Source organism: Melampsora larici-populina (genome assembly GCF_000204055.1).
Source record: "Melampsora larici-populina 98AG31 unplaced genomic scaffold MELLAscaffold_14, whole genome shotgun sequence".
Lineage (NCBI taxonomy): Eukaryota > Fungi > Basidiomycota > Pucciniomycetes > Pucciniales > Melampsoraceae > Melampsora > Melampsora laricis-populina.
Window position 1 is genome coordinate 809,482 of NW_006768778.1, and position 25,357 is coordinate 834,838.

Below are 25,357 nucleotides of genomic sequence, written 5' to 3' on the forward strand. Positions count from 1 at the left end.
TTACCTGCAAACAAAGTCTGTCAATATTATGATATTTGGAATCTAGTAATCATGAACTTACAATTAGGGTTTGTTCCTTTGGTTGGAGACTCGTACATACCATCCCATTGTTGAGAGCCGTATGGTAACATCAGAGGATATCGCAGCCCCATGTAGCCTGAATTGAGATCAGTGATGTGATCCATGAATCCGTCTTTGTGTCTAACTAATACATCTCGGGGCCTTTTATCGATTTCTCCGGTTCCTCGGACTAATGCAGCAACGTCCTCAGGCCTCGGCTTATTGTAAGTTTTCATCTCACGATTCCCTGGTGCGAGACTCTTCAGGATAACTCGAGCCGTTTCATCCGAGTTGATTACGTCAGCTGCACCTTTAAGAAATACAGCATACAGGTTTTCTTTATTGATGATGTCTTGAAGTAGACGTAAGGTGTCTTTCCGGAGTTTCTTTTGCTTTTTAAACTTGGGATTATCTAATTTACTGGCCCTTAAAGCTAACTCCCCCTCTCCGCCATCGCCAGCAATGAAAATTTGTGCGAAAGAGGCCTCATTTCCGTCTGCGGGAATGAGCGATGGAATATTATGACTGAGTTGTTCATTGACGCGAAAACAATAAGTCCCTTTTTGTCCGTTCACCGAGTTGTCAATGTTTGCACCTAGGGAGGCAAACGAGACCATGTTATTGTATGTTGCTATATTCTTCTGAAATTCCGTGGCAACTGAGGGCAGAGGTCAGCCTTGTTATAAAGACAGATAATGTATTTGCTTACTTTCATCAGATCCAGTGAATAATTTCATTAACGGTTCAGGAAGCAATGCCTCCTCAAAATAAGCCAGCGGTAATGTTACATCGCCTTGTTTACAACAATTCGAAAAGATTCGTGAGTTTGCCTTTTGTTCAACCTTTGTTCTTTCTTCGGGCCATCGTAGAGCACCACAGAAGCGGCATACAATGTTTGCAGGTCCTAGTTTATGCGGGATGTGCGGATGAAAACGTTTCAAAAGGTCTCTTTCATTGTTCAAAGCCACTGTGGCAGCAGCTGGACCAGGCGGGACAGACATCGTAGTTTCAAAGTAATGATTAAGAATGTAAATACAAAAATGAAGTATGGAGTCGATCAAAACGAATGGAATTAACGTGATATTTTCCAAGAGCGTCAACGCACCAACAGAGCAATGAGATATAGGATTAACATAACATGTAGAAAAAAAAAGTCCTATTTCTTCCACGCATGCAACCTGGAGTGGTGAAACCTAACAATACACTTATACAACTTTACATTTACACAATTTTTACTTACCGGGGTTGAACGGCAAGTAAAATGATGGAAATGTAGGCTCCCTCATTTGATTGTAACGAGTGAAATTTACGGGTAATCGTTTCTTGGGCAAATGTGAAGCATGAGACCTACAAGTGAATCTCATATTTCAAAGAATGAATTGGGGATATGGGTATCACAAAGTGCAGGTAACAATCAAAGTTTCGCGAACGGGATTAAAGGGACATCTCATATTGTTATTTCACAAAAACTGCTCGCTTTGACGTTAAACTGTAGCTAGGTTAATCAGATTCAAGTGGGTTTGAAATAGAGGCCAATGAGTCTGGTGATAGAAATGATAAATGCGAGAGCTACATGAGGCAACGCTTAAATTGGAAACAAACGATGATAAAAAGTTTGACCATGACAAGGAGACAACCCATGGCCAAAGACCAATCATTGAGAACAAATTTATATGCTCATGGTTCCACATCAGATGTAGCTCCTTTGGTACGTTTAGTTACACCCCGGGCGGAAACTGGTTTCAAAGGAGATTTTCCTTTGGCCTTGGATGAAACATCATCTTCAAGAGAGGAGAGTGGACCGATTGAGGAAGTTGAGGCAGTTGGAGCTGTTGCATCGGCATCTGTGAAGACCCTAAAACATCACACGGTAAACAAAAGACAAAAGGAAGAGGCTATACACGCTTACATCTTAGCTCTCTTTTGGCCACGCGGAGTGTTACAAGAAGAGGCACCTTCCATAATAACGGGTGGAGAAATGTTCTCTGATCCGCTTGTCACACTCACACCCGTTAACTACATAACAGGTAAATGGTGAATATAGTGTACCTCGTCAGACAAAATTTATTGAAAACATAAACTCAACTTGGACTATCCACATGTGGGTTTCTTCATTTTGGCCTACAATATGACCAGTAAGCATTACCTCACGACCTTCAGTGAGTAAAGGTTGAAGTTTCTCCATCAATTTCGACCACATCGCCCAATATTCAACCTTGAACTCAGATTGGGCGTGAATCTAACACCAAATTCAGTTAAAATTAATGTAAAGAAGAAAGAGATCATGCTTACTTCAGGGTTGTAGTCAGAATGTCTGACAACCAGAAAGATGTTTTCTTTGCCGGGTTCAATGGGATCAACAGTACGTGAAAAGATAACACCCAGACCAGTAACGCTAACCCCATTAGCCAAATTGCATGGAAGGTTCTCGGAGGTATTAGCTAAAAGTTGATAATCGGGTTCATAATAAAACTTTTGAGTGTCTTTCTCGTTCAAAGCTAACAATCGGCCTTTGAGGAAATAGACTCCGTCGATGTCAAGAATAATATCGGTACCTCCATACGCAACACACTTGATTACCCATTCAACTGATTCACCAGATTCATTTCTAGTTACTACAGTAGTGTGAGAATGGCGAAGACCATACATCCCGCTGACTTCAGGCCCAACCTACGCACGAAAGCATCAGTTCGTCATCACACTGACCATGAGAAACAGGAAATCTCACGTTTTCAAACACGTCAAACAAAGAAGCAATAATAAATGGATGATTCTTTCTCTTTCCGCCGACATTTGTGGAAGGTTTTGACACTCGGTTAGGTGATCGATTCATGGTAAGTTGGTGCGTCTATATCTATGTGTCGTCTCGCAGAAGGATAAGAAACAGTAGAAGATTAAGAGAAGTGTTAGCGATGTAGGTAGAACCAGTCTTTGAAATTGAACAAATATACGAATGAAAAATTCTAACGTTAGATTATATAATGGAGCGAATTTTGATTGCAACGGAGATGATGGAGACGGAGTGAGATAACAAAACAGTTTGTATTACAATGGAGTTGGAGACTATCGACCGATGCAATAAAATGTCTCCAGCCTGAGATGATAGTGTTGATAGGGACAGGATTTATAGGAAAAGTATACGCGGTCCATGTACAGGCCTATGAAGTACAAGTTAACACCATGGTTAGCCCAAAAGTTTGAACAATGTTCAAACTTTGGACACACACATAAGGATAACTGGTGCTCAGGGTCAGGGGCATTGAACGAAACGTAATGGAGGGGCTAAATATTTGCTACAAACAGCTGAGAATGTGGGCCTATGATTGGACTAAACTTCCGGAACAACAGCTTACAATGAGTTGGAATGCAGAAAAGATATGAGATCAAAGCGTATGAGTGGGAGTCTAATGGATATTGAATGGTGCATATCACCGTTATATGAGTAGAGGGATAAACGCAAACCATAGGCCATCCTTAAGGGAGTGGCGCTACAAATGTATACAACAAATCCATTCATGGAACTGAATGTAACCCATTGACATAAGATAGAGTTGAAATTAGGCTGACGGTAAGGGGAGTGGATATTCCCACTGGAAGGTATGGTAAACATCCACTCCAAAGGAACCAACGGTAAGTTAAGACTATGCCTTAACGATCGAAGCCCGTATTGAATATGTGAGGTTTTAGGAAGGAGAATGATTGGAAGCAAGGAGAAAAGATCGCGAATGGTTTTTTAGTACATGTAGCCATACGTGAAAAGAAAATTGTAGAAGAACAATCAAGGATCACTTTAAACTTACTATATTTGAGACACTCTAACCTCGGGAAAGTTACGGTGTTGCAAAGTAATTGTGAAGCAATAGTTTCTACCTAGAGAAACATTGTTGATACGGCCCAATTGTATGACTGGCCTGGGTTTTCCGCGGGAGTCTAGGAAACATGAAATTAGACAGGACGTAAAAGTGGATATGTACGCGAAGCTCACCACAAATGAAGTCTACAAGGAGGCTCGCCAAGAGCATATTGTCTACGGGGTCTTGAACCGATGAAATGGTTTTCCAGTTAACGATTCCGAACCCAGGAAAATCTGTGGAATCAAGGGATTCTACTGATACCATCCTATAAAAGACTTGAGCGTATTCAAAGCTAAAGAGGTATAGCAATCCAATGTGGGCCGAAGGAGAGATGAGTTGATAAATTCAGCCGAAAGGGTGAATGAAATTGTAATGGACTGAACGAACAAAATCTAGCGGTTGTTGGATTATTCCAATGAAAAATGACAAAATATAGGTGTTGAGAAAGCAAAAGGAGATACGATTCGAGGATAGAGGATCAGTGCGAGTGAAGGTAAGAAAAAGTATAGATGGGAGGCTTGGTGATGAGACAGAGGTCAAAGCTGAAACGAAGGTACAATTTATAGGAAAACAACATGATAACACATACACAGAGACATGAAAGGGACAGAAAAGGATCCTAAAGAGGGCCATTTGTAAAAGAGGAAAATTGATGAGTGTATAGTAGAAGGAAGAGGAAAAGATTACGCTTATCATAAAACGAGAAAGGTGATATTAATAAAATTGATACTGGAAAAGATGATAATCATATACAATGACGAGACAGAAAAGGAAAGAGAAAGAAAATTTAGAAAAAACAATTAAAATTATCGTTGATAAAGTATGTTGGCTATAGATGGCAATGTAACGGATTAAGATAAAATAATATACAGGCGATAGGAAGATTAAAAAGATAAGTTTCTTGCTGTAAAAATATTGATTGTTATGAAATTCCAATAACAGATTAGGTTAAAGGGAGCACGAATATATACGCGCAAAATAAAGCAAGACGATATGTGTAGTGTAATAATTATTCACTGATGCATACGGTAAGTGGAATATGTCCAGCGGAGAAAAAGGTAAGAAGCAGGGGATCAACGCAACGGAGGAATAAGTAAAAGACCAACATTGAGAAACGAAAAGCACGAAACTGACACAAAAGGAGAATTTAGCGAAAGAAAAAGGTGAATAATTGAAGGAATAATAACGGGACATTGTAATCGGAAACACATACGTTGAAAGCACATAGCACACTGGAGATAAAGCAATATCGTTGCAAAGAAAAGCAAAAAATTAAAAAGCACAAGAATACAAGAATAGCACCAGTAGAAAGGCCACATGATAGCACGATTGGCGTGGACATCCAGGTCTCAGCATCCACAAAACTACGGTTGAAGCAACAATAACAAAATGAAGAAATGACAAAGGCATGTATTGAAATGGCATATGACAATATCAAAACACCAAGTTGATTGTAGAGAAAAGCACATAAGTTAACAAAACACGATATAATATGGAATCCATAATAGCAAAAGCTTCGTAATGAAAAGCGCACATGTTGGAAGCACATAGCACAACAATTGTTTGTAATGAAAAGCACAAATATTGAAAAGACACAGTTTGGGATCGAAATAATAATTGCAAAAGCATCTTAATGAAAAGCGCATGTATTGAAAGCACATAGCACAAAATAGATGGAGCAAATTGATAGTAATAAAAAGCACAAATATTAAAAGCACACGGTTAAAAAAAATAGCATAAATAGAGGGGCCCAATGAAGGAGGAATCGGCATGGACGTCAAGCCCCGACTACACCGTAAAAAGTGAGTCTAACGCGAGCTCTGACTAAATCTGCAAAAACCCGCCGGAAGGCTGAATCCATGTGTCATGGTTTCGGGCTTTCGGGGGGTGGTTGCAGATTTAGTTGGAGGTAATAGTCCCAATCCTGAACGAGTCATTACAAAACATTCTATTGTCTAGCAATGATACCACACAAATGAACTCTTATGCCCAGTCATACTCATATAAGTCCCTGCAGATGTTCCAGCAATTTTGACTCAAGTGCTTTCAGGCTGACAAGGTCTATGTGCTGAGGAAGAAGTAGAACTGAATTTATACATCAACGTCTCAAATCTTTGCTATGTTCACACTGTCGGAGATGACGGCCTAATAAAAAATTTGCTAGACCAGGATTAAATCATGGGTCCTCATAGGGGCTACATAATAAAATCAATACCTGACTAACTAGAAATTTCAGTCCTCTTCCAGATGTAAATTTTGTATCAATCAAGCTTTGTTTAAAGTAAGGAGGCAGTTCAGAGTGCTAGACTATTGAGCGTCAGGTTAACCTCGCTGGAGCGGACGATACGGTCCAGCGAAAGAAGTTGATTAATTTTGAGGTTACATATCCTCCGTCTCAATGGAGTGGTACGAGTGGAACGCAGAGTGGAGCTGCAGTCTGAACTATGCGAATCAAGCAATTTGGCATTGGGGGAACTTCAGGAGTGCAAAATCAAGGACATCTTCATGGTATTTAGATAGATCACAATGCAACAAATCATAGGGCTTCCATCAATGGGAAACTTTATGATATGTGATAAGTTTGAATGATAAGTTTGAATGCACAAAAATCGGGTCAAGCTGAGTTTGGAATGATTTATGTTTGAGAGATCCATTGAAGAAATATATCATGAGCAATATCTCACAATGACACAATGACCATCACTGCCCAATTGATTGCAATTCATCCATTTCTTTTACATACCCTTCAACGATGGTAATTACACTCTCTTGTCCGCCAAACAGTTATCTTTGTCGTCTTTCAATTGCAGCCTCGTTTTGTTCATCAAATTCATCAAGACCATCTTTTGCTCATCTCATGATCTTCTGTACACAAATGAAGCCCAAAATGTATCACGATTCACCTATCATGCATCGACATGTGCACGCATATATGGGGCGCCCTTCATTCTCAAAAACGAAAAAAGTCAGTGTCGATGGCTCGAAAGCTTGAAAGCAGGCAGAACGAACACCCGCGTTCAAACCTACGACCGAATCCTAGATTCCGGCATCAGTATCGAAGATGAAGAAGAATGTACAAAGTGCGCCCGAATGGATGTCCACTCAGCCTCGATGACGGTGAGTTGGCGATGGGATTCGTTTCGAGAAATGGGATCGCGCGAAGCCCGGACGTCGAGTTTAGACCTCAAGAGCTCGGAAGCTACCCACCGAGAAGTCAACGTTGCAAACGACCTCATAAGTGCATGGTGATAGCATGCCAGCCATCAGATTCAGCATAAAAGTTGACCGTCTGCGTATGTGGGATGTTTCTCCCCTTTGTTCTTCCTTCTTTGACCCTTGCACTATACATTTTTGTAAAAAGATATCCATAGTGTTTCTACCCTTTAAATAAACCTGTTCTCATCCGATTCACTGCTTCACGCGCCTTTCAAGACGAGCTGCCATACACTCGATCATCATGTTTGTCTATATAAAATCTTTGATATCGATTTTGCTTCTGGTTGGCATCGAGAATGTCATTTCAAACCAAGATATGAGTCTGGACAGGAACCATAACAGGTGAGTTTGTAAACCCTAGCTCAAACATATGCACAAGTTCTAATAAAATCGATACCCATTGAAGCTTGGTAAGACTCACTCGTCGTCGGATGGGTCAAGAAGCCAACTTGAAGTCTCCAGTGACTCCAGAAGCAAATTGTCCGGGAGAACTCTGTGCCGTTGTCGGTAAGCAACCTTCCTTTTCAACTCGGTTTATGATGCTTCTTGAGATTTGTCAGACATCTAACAGAGATATGCCTTTACAGCTGGAAAAGTGATAGGTGCTCGATTAGCTGCAGCGCCCAACTGTGCGCGGCAGGATATTGCCGATCAACTCATAACAGACGCCAAGGTTGGTGATCACAATGACTAGAGTTATGCAAAATGCTGATAGATGTGCTCTTGTGATACAAAACACAGTCAAAGGATAAGGTAAAATCCGATCTATTACGTACTCAGTTGATTCAATGGGCAAAACTCATCTGTGAGGTCAGTTGATGATTTGTTTCAGTGATTTCAAGTTGCGTTATACATGACTGAAGAAATTTTGTCTTTATTGGCCATATGTTATGATTCGGATTTGACGGCAATGATAAACTGTCAACCCGCATCAGTCGGAGCAAAACACTCACCCCGATTATTCAAAAAATCCCCAAACACAAAGAAATTTCTTGTATTGTCTAAAGGCACCGGTCAATCATGAATTGGATGATTGTATTCCTAAACAATTTGAAGGCAATGATCCAAATGTATTTTTCGATCCCAAGGTAGGAAGTGTGGCTCTGGGTTCCAGACCCGAAACATTTCCTCGCCAGAAACAGGATCTTTACAAAGGACCTAAGAATGCTACAACCACGCCAGCGGGGACCGGTTCAGACGGTGGTAAGCCAGACACATCAAAAATGAAGGTTGTCGATGCTAAAACACTCCCTGAAAAGTGCAATAATCCCGAGATCCAATTTGGGGCTGGTTTCCCGGGCAGACCACCTAAGGAATTGACATATATGCCCAAAGGCAGTGGTTATTCCCATGGGGCAGCGTTGAGTGAGTCAAACTCCAAGATAGACAAGATCATTCTTTGGGTTTGAATCGTGAGCTGACATTCTGAATTCATTGGAATGGAAAAGATATGCATATTATAGCTGAAGGTAAATATCCTTCATTCGGAATTTTTCAACTTGTTCATATGAGAACCAAATGTTCAGAAAACTAACCTTGGAAACCACCTTGTGAATTTACTTTTCATAGCAATGTGCGACCAGATGCGAGCTTGTCTCAAAGACGCAAAGAAAGATGATACTGAGATATTCACAAAGTGCAAATCTTTGGCCGACGCTATAGGAGACAAAAAGAAGGATGGAAAGGCTGCAGATACCTGGAACGCAGGAGTGAGTAGTTTTGGTCTAAAGTTCACCAATCGATAAACTGAAAAACCTCATGAATACTAAAAAAACAATTCTGCTTGGTTTATTCCGTGATGTATTCTGACAATCAAAAGTTGTAAGTGGCTCTTCTTCTGACTGAGGTAGATGTATCAACAAGAGCTAACATCAGATGACTGCTCATATAGTGGACTTACCACCAAGTATGCGGATGTCAAGGATGAGAAGTAAAAGTTTAAAGAACACCAATCCATCTTTTGATGTGAATAGTTTCAGTAGTCGTGAAACCCTTTGATAAGGAACTATGATACCTCATAACCCTCCCCCATCGCCTTATTTTGAACACTTTCACACCAACATATAGCTTTACAAAAAAGTCAAATCTAATGTTCTCAGATCAAACTGATTTCACATTGAAATGAGCAAATGTCATACTTCTTGATTGTATCATAAACCCATGCTTCAACCCTTCATTTCTAATAAAAAAAATTTCAAACTTGTATAAAATCAAAATCCATGTAGTATGTACATAGTCAAATTTTCTTGCAAATAATACCTCAACCGGGGTGTATAAATACTAATAGGGTGTTCTCTAGTTGCATTGTGAGTTGTATCTCATGATAGACTTCCTATCAAATAAAAGCCATCTTCAGGAACTCTTTCAAGCTGGTCATACCAGTTTGTTAGGAATACTTTTGATTGAAATATTTGACCTCATACAAAACATATAACTCATACCTCAACTAAAGTGTCCAGTCTTTGATGAGATTCGAATGTTGTCTGGTGACACTGGCGGTACTCCACGGGTAGCGTATCATCTTTGTCTGACAAGTGATACGATGCTTTGGTATCCTCTTTTACAGCTTCAGTTCCATAATTTTCAACACCTGAGACTCAGAACTGGACCCAAACCCCTGCTTGCCTTGACCATATTCTGGCAGGCCCTATAAGAAATTTGGAAGATCAACCAAAGGAAATGTGGATCTGAAAGGATCTACTCTCAACTTGATCAAACTCTTGAATTGTTCACTCAATTATATATGTATACACAAACATTGACTTCTTTTAAAAAATTTCACACCGATCACTTATAAACACAGATAAAATAATAAATATGATCAAGTAAGTACAAGGAAAAATAAATAAATGAACATGAGTTTCAAGGATGAAAAGAACAAGGAAATCCAGGGAATCTAAATCCATCACCAAAACTTTATACTATAAATTTACATCTTATGAAAAAAAATCCTTTTGAGAATCTCATCATGATGATCAAAGAAGACATCATAACTCAAAACTTAAATAAGATTCATAAATGAAACACAACAGAGATATATAACTTTCTTCTCTTTCTCCTTTTTTGATATACTAAAACTTTTACAACCAATCTTCGTTAAACTTTATGATATTATTTAGACAACAACACTAACGGACGGGGGGAAAAGTAATCTTTCTTTTTCTTCTTCTTAATTATGACATTTATCTTATTTTCCTATAAATAAAATAAAAATAGTAAACAAAAGAATCTTTATACATTCATCTCTGTTTATGTGTTTTCTTCTTCTTTTTTAACTCTTGTTCTTTTGTAAAAAGAAATAAAACATCAATCGTCCAAAATTTACATAAAACTTTCTCTGTATAAAAAAATTAAAAGGTTCGATCAAAAAAAAAATCATACATCAGAATGAGATATTCAATGATCATACCAAAAGGTTAAAATACAATTCTTTGTTCAAAAAAGAAACGTACCATAAAAAACACCTTAGCAAGCTGAAGTACATACCTTAAAGCTGATCTTTAAACTTTGGTTTAGTAGCCAAGCCTTGTAACCATTTCTTCCAAATCAAACTTTTCTTAAACTCGATCAAGACCGGATCAAACCAACCGAATCCCTGAACTTCAAACTTCATAAACTGAAGTTTCTTAGCCACACACAACAAAGTCGACGTATAATTAATGGCCGTCGATTTAGATAAATGTGACATGGATTTCACCAAGAAGACCATCAATTTGACATTCGTAAATGGTAAGGAACTAATCGATAATTCATAACAAAACTTTAAATATTTATGTACTAATCTTTTGATATCGGGTTGACTGGTTAATCCTTCAAATGGGACTTTTCCTTCAATTCTATAATTCCAAAACACTTCTTCAAACAAATTCACATCAATAATCATACCTAAGAAACCCAATTCAAAATCTTAGTAAGCTCTCCTATTGATTTGATTTTGATTAGAGTTTTTGGAATTTAAAACTCACCATTTGATTCCCACCTAAGCAATTCTAGAATAGCTTCCATATTCCTTCTAATATGTTTAGGTTTCTTAAAACTACGGAAATCAACTTTCTGGACCGGTTCTTCGGGTTGTTGAACAGGTATGATATATGATGTAGTACCACTCGAAGGGTTTGCTTCAATCACTTCAGACTCAGATTCAAGATCACCCACCGAACTATCATTCTCATCAACCTCCTCAACTTTCTTTCGTTTCTGAATCGGTTCATTATACAAACCAGAAGTCAACAGACGTTTTGGATTTTTCGAAACCTCCAAAGGTTTAGACAGAGACGCTTCAAGTTCATGTTGATGATGTTGTTGTACATTAGAATGATTAGTTTGATGAGATTTACTTGCAGATCTTCTAATCCCACCACCATTAGTATAATAAATCAATGGAAACCTAAGATCCGATAAGAATTCTTTCCAAATCGATTGAGGCCAAAGTGAAGTTTGATCAACCTGAAAGGATTCATCAAACAAATCAAAACTAAAGTTTCGAGACCATTCTAATTCTCGTATGTTTCGTGAGATTTGAGAAGTACAGATCCCATTTAATCTTAATCCGATCTCAGCCCACAAAATCGATTTCTTCAAGGTGATAGGAAATGGTGAGATCTCATGGATCGATGCCCATGTAAGATATTTACGTAAGGTGATGATATGTGAATTCGTCATCGGTAGTTTTCCTCCTTTCATCCCTTTCAAGGCACTTACTTTTTCTCTTTCATCTCCCAGAATCTTCATGACTTCTTCTATCATCTCTTGATCTAATCATAATGATGGTCAACAAAAACATGAGTATCATATGATATCAGATTGGGTTTGAGATCTCAAGACACTACTCACCTGGTGCCATCTCTTCCCTCAATTCTCTCAAAGTCTCTTCAGGATAATTCAAAATACTATTTAAGAACGGACTAAAGGTTTGTTCTTCAGTAGTCGAGAGTTGAGAAGTAGATTGAGAAGTCTCATAAGTAGGAGAAGGAGATCTCGATTCAGTCATGCCATCTACTCCTTCTGAATTAGTACTAAGCATTGAATCCATCGAATCAGATGAATTCGTTAACTTGATCGAATTCTCTACTAAACTTTCATGTCTTTCTTCATGAACTTTAATGGTTAATTCTAACATTTTATATTCTGGAAAGTTTTGGATTTCTTGATAAATTGATGATGTATTCAAAAGACAATCAGATGCATCTGAATATTTTTCTGATAAGATATAAGAACCTGCCATTTGTAGCGCTAAAAGAGTCTGCATAGGTCTATATAGTAAACCAAAAAAAAACCATCAAATCAGCATTAATAAGATATCATCAAGAATGAATGGAAATGACTTACTCGCTAAATTGATCAATAATATCAGATTCTAAAATCATAAACCTTAAATGAGTAAGTTGTATAGGAATCATACAAATCGCCAAAAAAGTCGTAGCAATCGAAAAATGTTTAGTTTTTAACTTTTTATTTAAATTTTCAGGCCATGATTCGATTTGAATATTAAACCAATCCATAGCCACTGAAATATCATTCAAGAATTTCTTTTCATTTTCAAACAAAATCGCATGACGATTTGAAGTTACAGTTGAAGATGAAGAGGAGTTTTGAAGGATTTGATTTGAATCACCAATAAAACTCGTTAAGAATTCACGTAAACTGATAGCTGCTTCAGATTCAACAAAATAAACTTTACTTTTAGATGATAAAAGGATTTGTAATTGAACTGATTGATTGAATCCATCTTTTGAAATACGTGAAAGGATTTCTAAACTTGAATCTAATCCGACCAAGTTTCTTATATCTTGTTCGTTATAAACGTATTGTGTCAATGACTTTCCTGAATTCATTTTAGATTGATCGCGTGTTATAGATTGGATTGATCGATGGTACTTTGACTTTGAGGGGATGTTTGATTGAATGAGGGATTGAGAGTTGATGAGAATGATGATTTTACAATAAAGGCAAGTAGGAAATGATTAAAGGGGATGATATGTAAATTGAAAGAGAAAGAGATTGTTCCTTTGTAAGGATTCGATTGCATATGTAAACACATTGTTATCATGCACATTCCACATTCATTCATCTGCAGATCTTGTGAAAGGTTATCAGGACTATCACATGAGATTTCACAGACCAAAGTGATGACTGAACATGTACAGCATTCACTGCTGTGATCTGTATTTTGAAGTTTGAATTAACCCCAACCTCGATTTTGGTATTAACCTATCCCTGAAAAAAATTCAATTCGATCAGAAAACATTCGACCTTCTTTAATGACTTCAACTTCAACTACTTCACCTTCATCATCATCATCATCATCATCCTCACAATCAATCTCAATCTCAAAATCATATTCAACTTCAAATGATAACCTTTTCCAATCAAGCCCAAACCGTCAGTTTAACAATATCTCTTCCTGAATCGGACTTCTTCCTTTCATTAAAGCTCAATACTCACTCTCTCATCATCTTCTTGTTGACTTTAACAGATACTTCCAATGGATCAGATCGAGGACTGATAGAGACACTTCAGGGAACTAATACCAATTCAATCACCAACACACTTCAAAAAGACAATATCAATTATCATCCTATTCGATTATGTGATCTTTCACATGATCAGGTATTTCAACAATCTGTAATCTTACTATCAGTATCGGTTGGATGGCTGACACTTTTCTTGGGTCTTTCAATAGGCTGGGCTTGATCATGCACTTCAAGAAGCTATTCGTCAGCAAACCCGCTCTCTTCAAACCCGGTCTATCTTATCTACAAGCACACAGGATACCGGATCTCATTATGCTATAGATCAGACACTCGATCGACTGACTGGATCAGATGAGCAAGTGTCATTCCATCACAATCCCTTCTCTCTTAGATCACATCCCAAAGTTCATTCACTTCGAGTGGCAAGTTTGTGCGTTAAAGTAATCGAACTCATCCTAACTTGCCTTACCTTCTTTTCTTTTTAGAACTACACTATTTGAACATAGCGAAACAGTCCAGGCTTTAGAACGAATCCTTCAATCCCAAATCTTTGAAATGGTATCACAACAACCCACCCAAGATGATCCCAACCATCACCATCCCATCGAATCACCACTCAACCTCTCATCACTTTCTGAAAGGACTCTGAACCATGATCATTCTCAAGTCGATTCACATATTCTAAATAACGAAGATCTCTTCAAAGCAGCAAGAGCTTGCTTACAACACGAAGATCACCCAGACGGTCTGACTACACATCATCACAAAGCTTCTGATAGCTCGAACGATCATCAGGACACGAATACTGCGAATCCACTTCACGTCGGTTCTAATGAATCTGTTGATCTCTTCATCGATCCTCGTCTTCATAATGATTTGTCAACGACTGATGAGATGATGCAAGTCGATTCTTTCAAACCTGTACCACAACCTTTCACAAGTTCCCGATTCGGTTCATCTGATCCCCTAAGCATACAACTCGGCATGAGAATGCAAGATAGGCCATCCCATATATCTCATCCATCTATCGCTCGAAGGCTTTCGGCTGAGGGCTTACCTTTTGGACTAGATTTGTCTAGAGATTTTGAAGATTCAGATCTTCCAGCAGAACTTGAAATGCTTTTATCCCAAGACATTCATTCGACCAACTGTTCCAATCCAATGCCATTTCCTTCTACTTCTTTTTGTCAAACCGAACCATCTGAAAGAATGATGGTCAATCCTCCTAAACGAACCAAAGCTCAAACTGATCCTTCTCGTAGTTGGATGCGACGTCCAAGTTCATCGATCTCAGCTTTGTTGATCCAAAGTGAGATCACCACAGCTTGCAAGACTCGAACGAGGGCTTCAGCTAGTCCTAAACGATCTGAATCGGTTTTGATGGCTTCTGATCCTAATGTTCATCCATTACTACAACGTTTAGAATTTGAAGGAAGCGAAAGTCTGAATCCAATGAAATCGAGTTTGAACCGATCATCAAGAAAACGAAGTAAATCAACTAGTGATCATGAACACCGATCTGGAAGATCTAATTCAGATGAATCAGAAGAATCAGAATCAGAAGAAAGTGAAAGAAGTACAGCTAAATCATCTAAACTGAATCGATCAGAAGAAGAAGAAGCCAAAGAAGACCGCTTTTCATTTGTTTCTTGGCATCAGCTTTCAGCAAAAGGTATTGATGTACACGGATCAGGAGCAGGAGGAGGAGCAGCAGCCGTTTTGGAATCCATTCGATCCACTACGCGTGATGCTTTCAAGAGTAGTCATCCAAAAAAGACGAAACCCAAGATCCCCTTAACAAGTATACTATGTTCAAGTTATCTCCAAACCCCAAGTGCTTCAAAACATGAATTCGGATCAGAAGTGGAAGAAGAAGTACCTGAAAGTTATTTTCCAGATCAGTTTAGATCGTTTAATCGGATTCATTGGACTAAAGAAGAAGAAGATCTTTTGTTGAAGGAAGTCGAATTGAATTATCAAAGGTATGATTGTATGTCACAGATTATGAAACGACATGGACCTCTTGGAACGGTTTCCAAGACTTTTTCGGATCGCACTGGGGTTTCTTTGAAAGATAAAGCTGTTAATGTAAGATTGTCTATTTGCCTTTTATAGAAGATCAAGGATAGGGTTTTTGATGAGTTTTTTTTTGCTTTTTTTTTTTGCTTTTTTTCTTGCTTTTTTTGGTTTTCTTTTCTTTTCTTATAGATTTCTTCTAGATGGTATAGAGATGGAACAGAAGTGAGTGATTTAAGAAGAAAAGCCTTTGCAAGGTTTAGACCTAAACAACTTAAAGGTAAACTACGTAGTGAATTACCTGGCATGAAACTTTTGTTAGAGTGTACTTCTTCTGGATCTTGATCATGAAAATGATTTTAATATAAAGTTGAAGTGAACGTTTGAGTGAAAGTTTTGTATGTTTGAGTGAAACTAAGAATCGGGTTGGTACATATTGGTTTAGAGAGTTTGAGGAGGGGGACTTGGGTTTGTAATTTGATTGATATAATAATAATTTTTTCTGGTTTAACTTTTGGGGGTTTCGAGTTTGTTGGGTTGAAGGTTTGGGAGGTTTCTTTTTGGGAAGTTTTTGGATGGGTTTTGAAAATTGAGTCTGAGGATGAAGGTTTCTCAATTCAATTCATGGGGTTTATGGGTTCTTATGTTGAGTCCAAGGATTTTGGGTTTTGAGTTTGTGTATTAGCACATGACTTTTCATGAGTCCCAGTCAGAATAATATACGCACACCAGAGTAAACGCTCCCTGTTGAGTTCCATTTGGGGGAGGGTGCATGAATACATCGAGTTGGGTATCTTTAGAAAGGTATTTAAAAGGCCCATGGCCAAGTTCAAAATATGTAGTCGTTCACAAACAGAAGGATAAGGTTTCGACTTTCATCCCTAGAACTTCACAGTCACACACTACATGATGATGAGTGAAGGCGTGCTTGAATTTATGCATGTCTATTGAATTTCAACTCAAACTGATCTAAGAGTGCTAAAGAGACGAAGTGCATGTTCTTTAAGCGAAGTTGATTCACTATTCTCGTGTATTTTGTTTTCAGAGCTTTGCCTATCAAGACTTCAAGCCAACTCAACTTCAAGTGAGGAGTTAGATGATAGATACCACCATCTCATTATCTTTAAAAATCGTATAAAGAGACAACTTCATGACTGATGGTGAATCCATTTTGAGTGAAATTAAGAACGCTTTCAGTCAAAATTGAATCTCTTGACCAGATATCTCACAAGTGGTCCTTACTTGACTTTGAACTTCATCCCTGACTTGCTATCATCACTCTTGTTGACCGTTAGATTTCTCCTTGTCCCCTCTCTCAATGTCTCGACTTTCATCATCATCATCAACATCATCATCAGGACTATCACCACATTCCTCACCTCATAAACCTCACCATGAATCGACTCCCTTACTATCACAAAGCAACCATCCTAGCACAATCTCCAATACAATCAATCGTATCAAACAACGTGAACCTCATGCCTTTTGGCTAGTACCGATTCTCTTACTTATGGCCATCTCACTCGGAATGAATACCGGTCCAAAGTTAGAGATACATACTCAACTTATCTGTCGATCAATTTCGATGAACAAACCAAACCACCTAGAATTCGAAACTGAAATTAATTCATCTGGAGCTTTCTTAACGAATGCTCATTCTGATTGGGTAAAGAAATGTAGAAAAGATCCATTGGTTAGTTCTAAAGTTAGTTTACTTTCGAGTACGATTTCATTGGTGATGGGATCACTTTCGGTTCTTACGACGGCTTTTTGGTGTTCGATCTCTGAAAGGATTGGTAGAAGATTAATTTTAAGTTTAGGATTTTTTGGATTTATTTTAAATGATGCAAGTTTTTTATTGATCATTAGTTTAATGAGATCTAAGATTTTAAAAGATTATAAATTATTGATTATTCCTTCAATCTTAGAAGGTCTCTTTGGAGGACCTGCAACGATTCAAGCAATCTTTAATTCATATATTTCGGATTGTTTTTTACAAGATCCTAGTTTAAATTCTGATTCGAAAACCATTACTTTTTCTTTGTTTCTTGGTTTAATGATGGCTGGAATGGCTATTGGACCTACGATTTCTTCAAAGATTGTAGATTTAAAAGATGATATCTTATTACCATTTTATATTATTTTAATTCTTTTGATCTTTGTTTTTGGATTTAGTCTTTATGTAATACCTGAAAGTCTTTCTAAACTTAAACAAATCGAATTTAAAAATCAACATCAACTTGTTCTTAATCAATTAGAAATCTCTTACAATCAATCAATCAATCAAAACAATCTACATCCAAAAATTCATTTTTATCATACTAGATTATCTTTTTATCAATTTAGAAAATTATATCTTAATTTTTTAAAACCTTTATTAGTTTTATGGCCTACTAAATCGATTGATCAAAACGGTCAAAATCCAATTAGAGATTGGAAACTAACTTTGATTGGCATGGCTTATGCTTTATATGGTTCAGGTGCTGGAGCTTATGGAATTAAATTACAAGTTAAGCTCGAATTCAACAATTCACTTTCTTTTCTTTCCAAAGTTCTAAGCTCATGAACTTATCTTTTTTTTTTCGTAGTACGCTATTTTCAGATTCCAATGGGGTCCTATCCAAACAGGTTATTTCCTTACCACTTTAGGAATTTGTCGTGTGATGGCTTTATTGGTTATTATACCTATGGTGATCCGATTATGGAAAAAATCAACAACAGTCGTCAATCTTGAATCACCTTCATCTAGACCAATTGTAATAAATCCTTCGAATAAGAAATATTCATTATTGTCTTCTAGTTCTAGATTAGGTCAAAGTCAACTTCAACCTGAACCCATCACGATTTCGATTCCTAAACTTAATCCATTACCTAACCATCGTAAAACATTAAATGATGCAAGTAAGTCTTACCATCTTTCTTTCCAACAAAAAAAATCAACCGAGTTAAAAACTGACCCAAACTTCTGACAAAAAAAAATAGAATTTGATTTAAAGTTTGCAAGATATTCGATCATATGGGATGGATTATCAATTATCATTTTGATAATCTCACCCTCAATCTCATGGTTCATCATTGGATCTGGTATGCAATCCTTATCAGGTTCAACAAGTTCTGCTCTTCAAGCTTTAGCACTGAACAGTGTAACTCATGAAAAGATTGGAAAAGTGATTGCTTCATTTTCCATACTTCAAGTACTTATGTCTCAAGTCTTAGGTAAGTTTTTTTTTGTCAATTTTCTTTTTTTTCTTTCTTTGTGAATTGATTGAATGAACTTTGGGGGGGTTCATCTTTAGGTCCGTTTTTGTTTGGTGGAGTGTTTTCTGGAACAGTAGGTAGATTCTCAGAAAGCTTTTTAGTAGTTGATCTTCTTTTGATGGTAATTGTTTTAGTTGTACTTTCAATGCTCAGATTAAGTTCTCATCATCATCCATCAATTTCAAATCATCCAGACCTTTCTTCTTCGATTTCTTCTGCTTCTTCTTCATCTGATGATGATGATGATGATGATGAAACTGATGAAGTGATTGTACAACCTTGTAACATTTAAACCTTTGATCTGCTTTCTTCATGAATTTCTTCTTTTGAATTCTAAAGTGTATGTCTCATTAGTCTTTTTATCATCAAGCATTTCCATATCTTTCTTAATTAGTTTTAATTTGTTTTTTTTCTTCATCAGATCTTCTTCTTCTTTACTCTCTTTATCTTACAATTTTGATCTGTTGAGCTAGTATGATTCTTTGTCTCTCTTTTGCTTGCAATAGATTATTATTTAATTGAAATTCAGACACATATCAACAGATTTGGTTTTGAGATGTTTTGGTTTTTTTTGGTGGTTTGATCATGTTTGATTTGTTGGTAATGTGAAAAGTATCATGGTGGAGGTATACTACAACTGGAAAGATTATATGATGGATCAACTTGGGAAGAGTGTCCTTTTTGATTCATTACAAGTGTGGCCAACTCCTTTGGCTGAGAGGCCACTTTTCTTTACCAAATACTTTTGGTTGGAGCTAGGTGAGCACATCAATTCACTCATTATTATCTTATTTATCTTTCCCTATCTCTCACTGTATTATAGTAGCTAGGAACTGATTGACCAAATACTTTTGGTTGGAACTTACTACATAGTGTTTTGTTTGGAATTGATAAAAGGGTTTTAAATTGCCCTCATGAAGCTCCTTGCTCCCAATGCTCCTTGGCTAGTGAAGACTTCTTCTTTTGGAATCTTACAGTAAGGAGACAAAAAAGGTGGATTCCTGGACCTTTAGATTGCCTTACTATTTTGAAATCATTTCTGTTTGATCTTCAGGATTTTACTCATTTGAGAGAATGTTCAATTACACTTTATTTCAACTTTGCCTCTTTCCATGAACTTTGTAAGATGATATCCAAAAATTAAATGAGTCCCAAGTTGGATGATGATCTAAGCACCAACTTCAGCGTATTTTTTATGCTGATCCTTGCCAATCTCATTGTCAAAAACCACTCTTAAAGTGGAACACCTGTTAATTTAACAACGCACAAGAATCTGGGCTGCGTCTGGCCCTTGATATGTTGGACAAATTCAGTGGGAATGATTGATGATCAACTTTCTATGAATTCTTTGAATATCTCAGACAGATGTTTATCTTTTGAGTCAGCCTGAGTATAGCTTCTTCAAGATGCACTAATGAGCGTGGAGTTGCAAGAACTTTCCTTTCCTGACGTCTATCTCTCCTTGATCTCCATTTACGCCTTTGCAAGGCTTGAAACTTGGCCCTATAAGGAGTAAATAATGATATATTCATCTACTTATGACATCATTAAAATAGGCAATATGGATGTAATCTGCCTCAACCAGTTTCTCTTCAAGGTCTAGAAGTTCAGCAAGCTCATCCAAATACCTCTTACGTTTTTTGCTGATAGCCTCAAGCTGCGCATTCCTCTTCCGTGTCCACTGTTGCTGATAGTACACCAAATCCCAGCCTCTCTTCTGTTGCAAGCACCGCAAGTCACTCTGAACTACTTCAATTTGCTTGGATGCCTTTGTCTGTCAAGCAAGTAAAAACTTCACTGGAAAAAAATAATTTTATCAGCAATAAGATTTTGTGAGATTACGGTTTGAGTTTGAGCTTGTCCTTTTTCATTTATATGCATAGCCATAAACTTCAAAGCATTAAGCCGGTGTTGCTTGGTGGAATATCTCAAGATGCAAACTAGAACGGAGAACAGCCAGAAGACTCTAAATCCTTTCCAACCCTTCCCCATCCGACAGGCCCCATGCTTCATTTAGTCAAGGATTATACTCAAGTTTGCAGGACCATTCGTGCACATATGAATGGAATAAACTGGTGGCAAACATCAGTCTATCTTGATCACGCTCTTCTACAAATTGGTTGCGCTGAAACAAAGGTATCATTAATGAAACCCGTTGACAAGATAAGAAATCATTTCTGTTTGATCTTCAGGATTTTGCCCATTTGAGACAATGTTCAATTGCACTTTATTTCAACTTTGCCTCTTTCCATGAACTTTGTGAGATGATATCCAAAATTAAATGAGTCCCAAGCTGGATCTAAGCATCAACTCCAGCGTAATTTGTATGCTGCTCCTTGCCAATCTCATTGTCAAAAACCACTCCTAAAGTGGAAGACCTGTTATTTTAACAACGCACAAGAATCTGGGCTGCGCCTGGCCCTTGATATGTTGGCCAAATTCAGTGGGAATGATTGATGATAAACTTTTTATGAATTCTTTGAATATCTCAGACAGATGTTTTCTTAACCATATTTCAGTTGGAACAAAATTCTCACTTTCTTGATCCATTGAACTGTGATCCAGATTTGATAGTGATTTGTTGAAGGCGTGGACTTCAGTACTTCAAAATCTCTTCAGGAATAAAATAAGCAGTGGTCATATTTTCAGGACCGAGTTTTGGCCTGGAATACCCGAGTTCCGGACCGGATACTGACTTGATGAAAGAAAGGTGCGCGTCTTTGGTCTGAATAACGCGCCCCACCCTTACTTTACACCGGTCCATAGGCGCTCTGGAAACATGTGCGGCAGGTACGTCATCTGAGCTGGCTGATATTATTTGGGTCTTCTGAAGAGGTGACAATTTACTTACGACTGATATCTTGGTGACGATGTCAGATTTGCGTTATCATTGAGCCGCGAGAATCTGGAGATCAATCTGAGAGAAGTCCAATTACAAGTTCAAGAATGGTTAGATGAGGACCAGTATCGTCCTAACTACAATGTGGCACCGAAAACGAGGTTTGTATGCAGAGATCAACAGATATCAAGGCGCTTTTTTGACTAAACCGATTGACGACTTGTGTATGCTATATAGGGCAGCTACGATCCGTCGAAGCAATCCTAATGACGCGACACTGGCTATGGATTGGATGGTGCGCTCACGCATAATGATTTTCTCGAAGATGTCGCAATAAAATAAGGCCCATCAAATCTGACTTTCCTGATAGCAATGGGGACTGGTTCCGCATTGGGCAGAAGCTCCGGTATGTCAAACTCCACGTAATAATTTCTTTACTTCTTAGGGTGTCATTTACAAAGTTGTATTGACAATTTTTTCTCGAATCATCCCAGCCGACTCACGGTGAGAAGCAGGCTGATATGTTATGAATTTTCAAACCTTTTCATTCCGCTGTCATCAACTCACCTGCTTACCATCATTTTACCTACAGGGAATCTCATGAACACGATCAATGCCAGAGACGACAAGGTACTCGAGAGCAAAGGCTTGTGGAGCAGTGTCAAATCAAAGAAACGCTGCATAGTCATTTGTGAAGGGTAAGTTTGTTGATGTATAAAATGAGAGCGACCAAGGAGACACGCTAATGTGATATCTAAAATCAGATTTTATGAATGGTTGACCAAAAACAAAGAGAAGACACCTTACTTTACTAAACGGAAGGATGGACGACTGATGTGCTTAGCCGGCTTATGGGATTCAGTGCAGTTGAGCTGACGAGAAGCTGATTCATTTGCATAGCCGCAGACAAGAAACTTACAATTCAAACGGCTTTGCAGATTCAAGGGTGAAGATAAACCGCTTCATACCTTCACCATAATCACCACGAGTTCAAACTCATACTTATCATTTGTAAGTGAAGTGACCAATCTGAAGTGGCCTTTGTACTTACGAAAAATCATCCCCTGAGCAATCCTTCAGCTGCATGATCGAATGCCCGTGATTCTTCCAAGCGTGAAAGAAATGGAACAATGGCTAGATACTTCTGATCAGTCATGGTCCAGTGGCTTGGCTGGTTTGTTGAAGCCGTTTGAGGAACCGGATGGATTGGTCTCTTATGCCGTTCCCAAAGAAGTCGGAAAAGTTGGGAACCAAAGCGCAGATTTCATCAAGGTTAGTTGGCCTATATGCGCTTTGGGCGAGACCTGAAATTAACCTTGATACTCTTCGTTGTGGATAGCCTGTCTCCGAAAGAAAAGGTAACATCGCTTCGTTTTTTGGGAAACCAAAAGTAGTCGACAAGGTTTCCCTCAAACCCAACGTGGATGAACCAAAGCCTGTTTGTTCAGGTAGTACCAAAAGTGGTGAGACCTATCACAAGCTGTCTTTATAGGTGGTCACCCACTGATGCCTCTGGATACGCCCTGCGTCATAGATTCTCAAGCAGATGAGTTGCTTCGCGACGTGGATGTCAAAGTTTCGAGCCATGCAAAGAGGTCAAATGACTCGTCAAAGTCTGATGAAACACTGTTACTGGAACCGGACACCAAAAAGATCAAAGTCTCTTCTGATGATCCCGATTTCGACAATACGAATACAAAGTAGAATCTCACCCATCGATGTGTACTGTGTAATATCGCAATTATCGTTCTGTTTTGTTTTGAAAATGTGTTTTATTGTGATTGTACAAAGGAAAAGATTGACTTTCAAGTCCGAAAAGTAACCAAATATAAACAAACTAATCTACACCAAATTATGATGAAAGATTTGCGTAGAGAGAGAAAGAGATGAGAAATGAGAAATGAGATGCTCGATTTCGAGTCGAATCTCTGAAGGAAGCCCAGGACAAAAAGAGATGGATTTATACCAAAAGCACACTTGCACAAGTAGCTATCAGGGAGAAGGCTACTCCAGCGACGGTATGTGACGCACTGGCTCGAGAAGCCATACCCTAACATTTGAAAAAACGAATTCAACGTGGTTGCGTTAGTAAATTGGACTAGAGAAGGGTATACAAAGGTCTACTCACCGGCATGGTCTGGTTAGCGGCGACGAGAGATCCCGAGGCACCAAGATTGGCATTCCGTCCGCTACTCGCATTCAACCCGAATGAGGTAGGAGATGTGAGAGTGTTACCCGGGGTGATTGGCGAAGACCCTGAAGGAGGGCTGCCAATTGCACCAGAAGGGGTGCTGGTTGAAGTCATCGGAGTGTATCCCGGTGGGGTTCCAGTCAAGCTATTTGCAGTTCCGGAAATTGTGGTCCCGGATGGAGGGGGCGCGCCGAAAGAACTGGTACCAAGCGTAGAAGTGGTGGCAGGCGAAGAAGCAGCGCCAAGCGAAGTGGTCCCAACCGAAGAGCTGGAAGGTAGAGAAGAAGTGGTACCAAGCGTAGAGAGGGAGGGAGACGAAGAGGTAGTACCAAACGAAGAGGTGGGCGGCAAGGTAGAAGCGGTACCAAGCGAAGAGCTAGATCCAAGCGTCGAAGTGGTCCCAAGCGTCGAAGGCGATGATGTTGTTCCGACCTTGATATGAAAACAAGATGTCAATAAAAGACCTAGCTAAATAAAAGGAAGATAACATACATTCGAGTTTAAGCCTGTCATTGGAGCTTGTGGGAAAGGCGTGGATGAGACCATAGAGTTAGAAGCGGCGAGGACAGCGCAAGATAAAACGTAAGTTGTGGAAAGCATTTTGGTACGATTTTGTCTTTGAAAGGTCTAACTAGATGATAAGGTGTAACAAATTGATGTGACTGAGAAAGAACGCTCAGCGTTAAGCAAAACTAAAACAAATTGCAAAAACGAAGATTGAGAAAGCTTGGTGGCAAGGAAAAGAGAAGTGAGTGATTGGATTCCCTAAGCGAAGGCTTCTACAGCGGTGTTATATAGAAGCTCAAGTGTGAAAGCTAAATGGGCTCGCCAAATTCCAAGGCATGCTGTCTTTTGCCAAGTCAGGATTCAAGTTAGACTGAGTTCAAGTGCCACGAAGGTTTTTTATGCCGCGCTCAAGTTGTTGTCAACTCCTGAAGAAGACTGAGCATTTCATATACCAAATGTAAGGGTGTCAGTCCTTGTCGGTCATCGTTTGCCATAATGAAAGAGGGTGGCAATGACGGTATTGATTGACTAGCGTAGTCAGATTGACATGAGTGCTGGCAAGCTTTTTGTAAAGCTCTATTTTTCTAGTTACCTTGAGCTTCGCAACTTGCAAAAAAAGGGCCCAAGTAAATTATTGGTCCAAGAAAATCATCGAACTCTTAGTTACTCACTTCGCCAGAATGAAGACCTTGAGTAGGTCAAGTTAATCTTGCGCTGACAATTCATATCGAACTCTAGGACAAGATGCAAATACATGTTCTTTCGACATTATGTTGACTGATTTTGATGATCAGTTCGAGCTACTGCAGGATCATGATACCCAATTGAGAATATCAAAACAGGTTCGATAAATATTGCAAACGGGCACTACAGCTCAAGGATCTTTTCACCTTTTTCATGGTGCTGTCTGAATCAGAATAAATAATAGAACCAAATGTGACAA

General features: G+C 38.5%; 9 protein-coding genes across 9 annotated transcripts; 5 read left to right on the forward strand and 4 right to left on the reverse strand.

Annotated features, from left to right (window-relative positions):
* On the reverse strand, positions 1-1,061 carry MELLADRAFT_62392 (uncharacterized protein; the record flags this gene model as incomplete). Its single annotated transcript, XM_007409047.1, has 3 exons — positions 1-17; positions 62-718; positions 770-1,061. The coding sequence occupies 3 exons, from the start codon at positions 1,059-1,061 to the stop codon at positions 1-3; spliced, it is 966 nt and encodes a 321-aa protein (XP_007409109.1).
* A 676-nt stretch (positions 1,062-1,737) lies between these two features.
* MELLADRAFT_105618 (uncharacterized protein) lies at positions 1,738-2,893 on the reverse strand (the record flags this gene model as incomplete). The annotated part of the gene is made up of 5 exons (XM_007409046.1): positions 1,738-1,915; positions 1,970-2,076; positions 2,147-2,299; positions 2,353-2,730; positions 2,789-2,893. The coding sequence occupies 5 exons, from the start codon at positions 2,891-2,893 to the stop codon at positions 1,738-1,740; spliced, it is 921 nt and encodes a 306-aa protein (XP_007409108.1).
* Positions 2,894-6,607: 3,714 nt separating this feature from the next.
* Positions 6,608-7,163, forward strand: MELLADRAFT_105619 (uncharacterized protein; the record flags this gene model as incomplete). Its single annotated transcript, XM_007408890.1, has 2 exons — positions 6,608-6,669; positions 6,881-7,163. The coding sequence occupies 2 exons, from the start codon at positions 6,608-6,610 to the stop codon at positions 7,161-7,163; spliced, it is 345 nt and encodes a 114-aa protein (XP_007408952.1).
* A 283-nt stretch (positions 7,164-7,446) lies between these two features.
* Positions 7,447-9,064, forward strand: MELLADRAFT_105620 (uncharacterized protein; the record flags this gene model as incomplete). Its single annotated transcript, XM_007408891.1, has 8 exons — positions 7,447-7,472; positions 7,537-7,637; positions 7,718-7,803; positions 7,872-7,940; positions 8,138-8,495; positions 8,579-8,599; positions 8,700-8,839; positions 8,981-9,064. The coding sequence occupies 8 exons, from the start codon at positions 7,447-7,449 to the stop codon at positions 9,062-9,064; spliced, it is 885 nt and encodes a 294-aa protein (XP_007408953.1).
* A 1,553-nt stretch (positions 9,065-10,617) lies between these two features.
* On the reverse strand, positions 10,618-12,964 carry MELLADRAFT_105621 (uncharacterized protein; the record flags this gene model as incomplete). The annotated part of the gene is made up of 4 exons (XM_007409045.1): positions 10,618-11,015; positions 11,096-11,884; positions 11,964-12,382; positions 12,459-12,964. The coding sequence occupies 4 exons, from the start codon at positions 12,962-12,964 to the stop codon at positions 10,618-10,620; spliced, it is 2,112 nt and encodes a 703-aa protein (XP_007409107.1).
* A 426-nt stretch (positions 12,965-13,390) lies between these two features.
* MELLADRAFT_105622 (uncharacterized protein) lies at positions 13,391-15,964 on the forward strand (the record flags this gene model as incomplete). The annotated part of the gene is made up of 5 exons (XM_007408892.1): positions 13,391-13,511; positions 13,606-13,739; positions 13,813-14,033; positions 14,089-15,691; positions 15,812-15,964. The coding sequence occupies 5 exons, from the start codon at positions 13,391-13,393 to the stop codon at positions 15,962-15,964; spliced, it is 2,232 nt and encodes a 743-aa protein (XP_007408954.1).
* An 841-nt stretch (positions 15,965-16,805) lies between these two features.
* MELLADRAFT_116202 (uncharacterized protein) lies at positions 16,806-19,397 on the forward strand (the record flags this gene model as incomplete). Its single annotated transcript, XM_007408893.1, has 4 exons — positions 16,806-18,128; positions 18,208-18,520; positions 18,602-18,835; positions 18,916-19,397. 4 exons carry the CDS (start codon positions 16,938-16,940, stop codon positions 19,167-19,169), a joined length of 1,992 nt encoding a protein of 663 aa, XP_007408955.1.
* Positions 19,398-21,643: 2,246 nt separating this feature from the next.
* On the forward strand, positions 21,644-23,508 carry MELLADRAFT_71638 (uncharacterized protein; the record flags this gene model as incomplete). The annotated part of the gene is made up of 11 exons (XM_007408894.1): positions 21,644-21,667; positions 21,755-21,877; positions 21,954-22,011; positions 22,087-22,122; positions 22,211-22,220; positions 22,309-22,414; positions 22,481-22,582; positions 22,655-22,727; positions 22,797-22,988; positions 23,056-23,179; positions 23,251-23,508. The coding sequence occupies 11 exons, from the start codon at positions 21,657-21,659 to the stop codon at positions 23,418-23,420; spliced, it is 1,005 nt and encodes a 334-aa protein (XP_007408956.1).
* Positions 23,509-23,676: 168 nt separating this feature from the next.
* Positions 23,677-24,507, reverse strand: MELLADRAFT_123909 (uncharacterized protein; the record flags this gene model as incomplete). The annotated part of the gene is made up of 3 exons (XM_007409044.1): positions 23,677-23,766; positions 23,845-24,339; positions 24,400-24,507. The coding sequence occupies 3 exons, from the start codon at positions 24,505-24,507 to the stop codon at positions 23,677-23,679; spliced, it is 693 nt and encodes a 230-aa protein (XP_007409106.1).
* Positions 24,508-25,357: the final 850 nt, after the last annotated feature.